This window comes from Pteropus alecto, unplaced genomic scaffold (assembly GCF_000325575.1).
Source record: "Pteropus alecto unplaced genomic scaffold, ASM32557v1 scaffold160, whole genome shotgun sequence".
NCBI classification, from domain to species: domain Eukaryota; kingdom Metazoa; phylum Chordata; class Mammalia; order Chiroptera; family Pteropodidae; genus Pteropus; species Pteropus alecto.
The window spans coordinates 929536-936081 of NW_006429864.1; the positions used below are offsets into that span (position 1 = coordinate 929536).

Sequence of the window (6546 nt, forward strand, 5' to 3'; positions counted from 1 at the left end):
AGCACGTGTTTGATGTCATTTCCTCCTCCTGGGCCCCCTCCAGCCCTACTCAATGCTCTTCAGGCAAGCGCCTTTAAACCGCAGGGCCTTTGCACTGGCTGTTTCCTCTGCCAGAGCGCCCTCTCCTCCCTCTGTGCCCAACTCCCTCCCACCCCCCATCCACCCCTGTGTCTCTGTTGCAGAAAAATCCCCAAACCAGTACAGCGAAAAACCAAGCAGCAACTTGGAGAGAAGGAGAATTCAGTTTTATTACGTGCAGCCTCAGAGGAGCTAGTGCTCTTAAGATGTGGGTGCTCAGCTCAGGGGCAATTTTGTTTTTATATTCGTGCCATTACAGTTTACCGTTAGAATTGGTATGGGTTGATTGGTTGATTTGTCTTCAGCCTCGGGAGTTGCTATGGGTTACAGGTAGTTCAAACAGGTATTTTGGCAATATATCTGTTATCTAGACAAAGTATTCCTAAGGGGAGAGTGGTTCTGCATGTTTACAGAAACAAGACAAGGAGCTGATTACAGCAAGCAAGCATGTTTACAGAAGCAGAACACAGTTGATTACAAGGTTAGCCCTTTGAGTGGAAAATCCCTCTTCATCTCCTTCTCAGAACCCTCCTACTTCCCACTACCTCAGGCCCCTTTTGATCACTTCCTTCCTCCCTGCTGTAATTTTCCATTGTGTCTGATTCTCAGCTGCCTCTCCTAGCAGACTGGGTGAGCCCCTAAAAATCAAAGCCCACATCTGCCTCGTACCCATTCTCCCCACCTGGGCCTGGCACACAGTAGTTGTGCAGAAGTGTGAGCCTAGTGAACACTGTTAACTAGAATCTCAGTGTCGACCCTGGCCACCATTCCACATGAATAAATAGAAGCCCAGAGAGGCCAAGTCTCAGGCCAGAGACATACAGCAGCCACTGGTCACTGCCAGATTCTTGCTGGAGCTGGAACTCCCCACAGACCTGCAGGACCCCTCAGTGCTGACTTCTCAAGCCCTGGCTCTGTTGGTCACAGCCAGCAAGGGAAGTGGGACATTTTTAAAGAGAGAAGTTTATACCTGGGCCATTGTGACAGGGCAAATTCTCTCAAGTGGGGGGAGACCAAGCCTTGCACTGAGAGAGAAGAGGGTTCTTGGTTTTAGCTATAGGGAATGAATGTAGGGTGCCCCTTAAAGACCGTTTTTCCTGTTTTCCCTTCACAGGTGTGGGAAATGGGTTGTTAGCAATTCCAGCAGAAATCTTCCTTCGTTCTGCAGGTTTCTTTCTGGTCTGGCTGCAGGGCATATTGCAATCTCTGAATACAGCTTGATTTAACACTAGTTCTTTTCTCTCCTCTCTACATTAGCTTGCCTGTGTCCCCGGGACTTGCAACTCTCTAATAAATGCTTATTCGAAATAGCTCAACTCCTGTGCCTGTCTATTTTCTGAACATGCAGGCAGAATGAGACCTGGACTTGGTTTCCCTCTGGTTTCAGTTGGGGGAAAGAATGAGGTCACCTGGTCACATGCGAAGGAGTTACTTCCTGTAAATCAAGGGAATCTGCTGGAAGCCAAGAGTTCAATTGCGTGAGCAGCTGAGAACATAGAGCAAGTCCAGGCACTTCTCTAGACTTGTTTCCTCATTTATTAGATGGGGCTGTTGGGAAGTGATATGGCTGTCATGGTAGAAGGGACTCCATGAGCTCCTACTGAACTCTTCTGCATGCTGCAGACACAGAAGTGGGGGAGGCGGGCATCTGAGCCTGTCAGAACCCGGGAGTAGGAGACTACAGGTACCTAGTGGGTGGAGGCCATGGATGCTGCATGACATCCTACCCATCCAGGGCAGCCCCCACAGCAGACTGCACTCCACCGCAAATGTCTACAGTGCTAAGGTTCAGAAAACCCTGCCCTAGAATGTCAGGGTGAGGGCAGAAGGAAATTGACAGAGTCCATACATAGAGAAATGGTCATGGAGGGTGAAGCATGATGAGCAAGGGGAGGGGACAAGAAAGCCGGGGGGCCTGTGGCAAGGATGGTGCTTGGGGGTCCCTAGGTGGACAGTAGGAGCCATGGAGGGGACTCTACTGACCATCCGGGCTGGGGACCATAGGCCCAGAGGGCAGTGCAGAAATCTGGGCAAAAGGCCCAGTGCTGTGGACAGGAAGTCGCCTAGACAATAGTTGGGATTCCAGAACTCGAGGGAAGGAAATAACAGAAGAGGAAGGGATTATGGGGCATGAAGGGATCCAAGAGAGTGGGTGAAGGTGTTACCAGTTCTGGGGAGTCCTGGAACTTCTGGACCTCTGTTCTTAGTGTCTGGTCGACAAAGAATTGAAGGCAGACGCCTAGAAATTCATTGTTGCAAGCTAGCTATATTAAAAGCAAAAGTACACTTTTAGGAGCGGTCAGCCTTGAAGACAAAGGAAGCTCACTCTCAAAAGGGAGAGCAAGCTGCCAAAAAGTGGTCGGCCCAAAGACTTCTGCCAAGCGAAAGTACACCCTCAGATGAGAGAGCACGCAGGCTCAAGGGACAGCTGCCCCATCCGTGGTGGGTTTGGGAATTTTATCCATTCATCTAACTAAGGGGTGGAATATTCATGATTTTGAGTGGTCATTTCATGGAAAAATGGTGGTTTTTTTAAATGGAATTAAGGAGATGCCCTTTTTCTTACCATGTTTGGTAAGAAAAGTGTCATGAACTGTCATGTTCAGAACTGTCATGGCATCAGATGCATGATGGGTACAGCCTTAACCTCAGTGCTAATTATAATGATTGCATAATGAAGCAAAGATGAATCCTAGGTCACACTAGCTGTCCTGCGCATGTCTATGTTGGGGTCTTTCTCTATCTCCTTTATTTTCCACTTTAGCAGGAAGTTTTAAACTGCAAAACTGCTTCACGAAGTCAAAACTATTGTTCAAGGCTGTTTTTCATTTTAGTGGCTCTGGGGGTATGTCCTGATGTAATTCCTACCTTGAAGGGTCTATTAGGACTGTAGCTCTCCACGTTGGAGAAGCAGAGAGGCTCTCTGGAAGAGGGGTTCTCATAGCTGGGTACTGCAGGATGAATAAGAACAAAGGCCTTGCCTAGGTGTATCTGCAGATCCAGGTTTGAATCCCAGCCCTGCACTTGCCATGGGGGAGGGGGGATCAGGAACCAGGATAAGGTGTCCCTCTGATTACATATTGTTTTTTTTCACTGGAACCATGGGTATCAGGAGATTGGTGAGGAGACCAGAGTAGGTGGCTGAGCACTCAGTGAGCACTGACAAAAGTGTACAGTCCTTTAAAATGATCTCAGTAGAGAAGAGGGTGGGGTAGGCAGCGGGGTGGTACCTGCTCAAACCCCTTGGGTTCCTGGAAACACTCTGGAGTGGGGAAAGCTGGGTATAGAAGTCAACGGGTCCCAGACACTTGAGGGTTGACACAATGACACTCCAGGAACTTCAGAGTAAGGTCTTTCCTCCCAAAAGGGGTGTTTAATTTTTGGAGCTCAAAAATCCCAGAAGAAAGTGACCTTCTAGGAACTGTGACAGCAAGAAGCAGATGACCTCCACTGCATGAGCTGGCCAACTGGTGGAGTGGGGTGTCAGAGAGATGACCCTGGGCCAACTCGGATGTTTCTCCACCCCTAAGGCTGCCCCACAGACACCTCAGAGCTACCCCATGAACCACCCCTGCCACCCGGTCATCTCCTCTCCCCCAAAATGTCCCTTCTCCCAGCTTTGTTGCCTTGTGGCCCCCTCAGAATTGGTCAGGTCAGAGAAGCCAAGCCGGAACTGGACCAGTCCAGGTTGTGGCCTAAAAGACATCGTAAGAGGGACTCAGGGTAGAGTCAACGTAGACAGAACAAGGCCCCGTCCCCTCTCTAAGCCTAGTCCTGCCCCAGAGACCCTCCTCCCTCACTGGGTTTTCTCTACTCTCGTTCCCCAAGACCCTTCCATGAGCCTGGCTCTCTACCCCGCAGCTAGGCCACCTCCCCAGGCCCTGACTCCCCGGTGCCCGCTCCTTACCAGCCGGCTTTCTGAGACCTCAGGCCAGCAGAGCTCGGAAGCTCAGACTCAAGAGCACAACAACTACCAGGGAGCTTCTGGCGTTCCTGGAGCTGGTGGAGCCATTTTTCTCGCCAGAGGCATGCTCTTTCCTAGGGTGAAGATGGGGACAATTCGGGCAGCTGCCGGGCCTGGCTCCCCCAGCGCTGCGCCCATCGCCCCTCAGAATCTCCTCTCCTCCCCTACCAGGTCGCTGCGGAGGAGAGTGGGTAGCTGCGACCCGCGCTTGGGCGACACGGGACACAAGACAGAGACTCAAACTTTGTCCCCAGAGCAATGGGAATTTTCCGAGTGGAGGGGGTTCAGGGGATTGGGGAGGGACGAAGGGGGAGAAGTCTTGACCTTAGCTGTTCCAGCTCCGCCGCTGTGTTCTTCAGTTGCTGTGTCAAATTCGTGATCTCTCCTAAGGTGGGACAGAATCAGGGGGTGTGGCACCGTGGCCACGCCCCTCACCTGGCCCCACTCTTGGACAGGACCTCATAGCTAGTCCTGTCCTCATCCAGGCCCACCCTGGAAACCTAGCGTGCCCTCTCCTCACCTCCACTGGATTCCGTCCCGGTTCCTCCCGACCCCAACCCTGGGGCCCCGCCTCCTCCCTTGTGTTCTTCTCACCTTGAAGCTTCTGTGCTAGTTCCCGTTGCTTTTGGCTCTCAGCCTTCTCCATCTCCAGGGAAGACTTCAGAGTCCCCTGGGAGGTAAAGGGGGTGGGGTGCTTGAAACGGGTTCTGTCCCTTGTGGGGTTAGCTGCTGTCCCTGCGCCCTGGACCTCCTCCCTAGACCTTGGGGTCGGAGGGGTTCAGGTCCAAACCCCTTTCAAGGTTCTCTCCAACCGTCTCTCCATCTCAGTCTCCCATCCTGAAGAGTGGCCATAATCTCCCGCCCTCCCAGGACCACCAATAATGGCGTGAGCCTTGAAATGGGAGTTTCAAGGCCTCCCACATGGGAATTTGGAGGCTCCCCGTGCCCATACCCTAGGAGAATTTTCAAATCCCCTGGGGTATTACCCAAGATGATTTAGAAGTCTCTGTAAACCCAGAACACAGGGAGATTTCTGAACCAAAATTAGATGTCCAGGGAGAGTTTCAAGGACTCCCACATCAAGTCCAAGTGAAAGTTTTAGTCTCTTAGGGATGTAGTAGAAGTATCAGAGCCCCTGCCTTCTTCAAGGTCTGGTGAGGTCCCCATCCCAACTCCCACGGGGGATTTCTGTTCCCCTGGACCAACACCCTAGAGTTGGAGATTCGTCTACATTCTAGTGGGGATACTGAGGACCCTGATTTGAGTGCTCTGAAGAGCTTTAAGGCCACACCCCACACCAGCACCCCAGAGAGAGTTTAGAGGTCTCAAAACCCTGATGAGAAATTCAAGCTCCAGATATAGGTGCCCAGGGAAAGTTTCAGGGTTTATCTCCATCTCCACCTAGACCCTGTGGGCCCCCCAAGTACCTAGTCCCTGTCCCCCCACTTCCCCCAACTCCCAAGCACAGGGCCCTCTCTAGGAGTGGCAGCAGCTTACCACAGTCTGGTTGCACGAGGCAGCCTGGGCCTTGGCCACCCCTAAGCTTTCCTGGGTCTGGGTCAGTTGGAGCTCCAGGAGGTGGGTTTTATTTCGACACTTCTGCTCTGCTTGGAGGCCATTTTTGCAGGCCTCACTGCTGTTCTCGACGGCGAGGACGATCACGGCCACAGTCAGACCCAGTATCACCAGGACCAGCAGGATCCACAGCCACCTTGGCAGGTTTCGGTTCCCCAGCACTACCTTCTTTGAGTGGTCATCCATGGGCACAGGAAAATAGTGGTATAAAGTGGGTGCCATCCAGATCTGCACTGGGATATATGGAGCTTGAGGAGGAGTCAGGAGAAGAAGCTAGAACTTACTACAGGCTAGAGCTGCCCCCTTATTAGCATAGGAGCCATCCTGACCAATCATGAGTTCTGAGAGAACCCCTTGCAGTGAAGTTTCCTGAACGGGGCATTCACAGGAAGGGGACAGTTAAGCTTTCAGTTTCAGTTTCCCAGAGAAGAGGTGTGTAGTTTCTGATAAGTTAAAGTCTTAGTCTTTCTGGGCTGGGTGCTGTTAGGAGAATTCCTTTGGGAGGGGAGATGCCTGGGACAATCCAGCACAAGTCCCTGCCCTTTTCCTGTTATTACTGTGGGTGACAATTGCAGTTACTGACCACCTAAGGCATGACAGCCTTGTGTTCCTCTGTACTGCGATCTGAAGAAGCAGAGGCTGTCATTGGTCCAGTTCTCAGCTGGGAAAAACTGAGGCTGAGAAGTAAGTGGTAGACTATGGACCTACAAGGCCTGGGTCTGACCTAAGAGGCTGGGTTTTGTGTTCAGAGGTCTCCACGGTGATGCAGCAGGGGTTCACTAAGTATCCCTGCCATAGTGGAGCAAACCATAGGGAGCCATGGAGGGTGTCAGAGGAGGGACTGGAACCTGCTCAATCTGAGTCTCTGGATGGGCCCACGTGACCTAGGCTGCAGTTCACCATTTGGCCATCAGGGGCTGCACCAGCCA

General features: G+C 51.9%; 1 protein-coding gene across 2 annotated transcripts; it reads right to left on the bottom strand.

Moving 5' to 3' along the window:
• Nucleotides 1-223: 223 nt before the first annotated feature.
• Nucleotides 224-6003, bottom strand: BST2 (bone marrow stromal cell antigen 2). 2 transcript variants are annotated; one of them, XM_015587122.2, is made up of 5 exons: nucleotides 5540-6003; nucleotides 4637-4691; nucleotides 4367-4427; nucleotides 3986-4116; nucleotides 224-3773 (listed from the first exon to the last, which is right to left on the bottom strand). In XM_015587122.2, the coding sequence occupies exons 1-4, from the start codon at nucleotides 5837-5839 to the stop codon at nucleotides 4005-4007; spliced, it is 528 nt and encodes a 175-aa protein (XP_015442608.1). In that variant the 5' UTR covers nucleotides 5840-6003; the 3' UTR covers nucleotides 224-3773; nucleotides 3986-4004. The 2 variants fall into 2 exon arrangements, with proteins under 2 accessions (XP_015442608.1, XP_006904341.1); XM_006904279.3 differs by having other exon boundaries at nucleotides 4637-4712.
• Nucleotides 6004-6546: the final 543 nt, after the last annotated feature.

Bases quoted from the DNA above. Each gene is read 5' to 3' on its own strand.
- BST2 (XM_006904279.3), bottom strand. From the start codon at position 5,839: ATGGCACCCACTTTATACCACTATTTTCCTGTGCCCATGGATGACCAC. The intron at 4,713-5,539 runs GTAAGCTGCTGC...TTTACCTCCCAG, and splicing joins CCTCGTGCAACCAGACTGTG to GGGACTCTGAAGTCTTCCCT. The intron at 4,428-4,636 runs GTGAGAAGAACA...GTCCCACCTTAG, and splicing joins ACTAGCACAGAAGCTTCAAG to GAGAGATCACGAATTTGACA.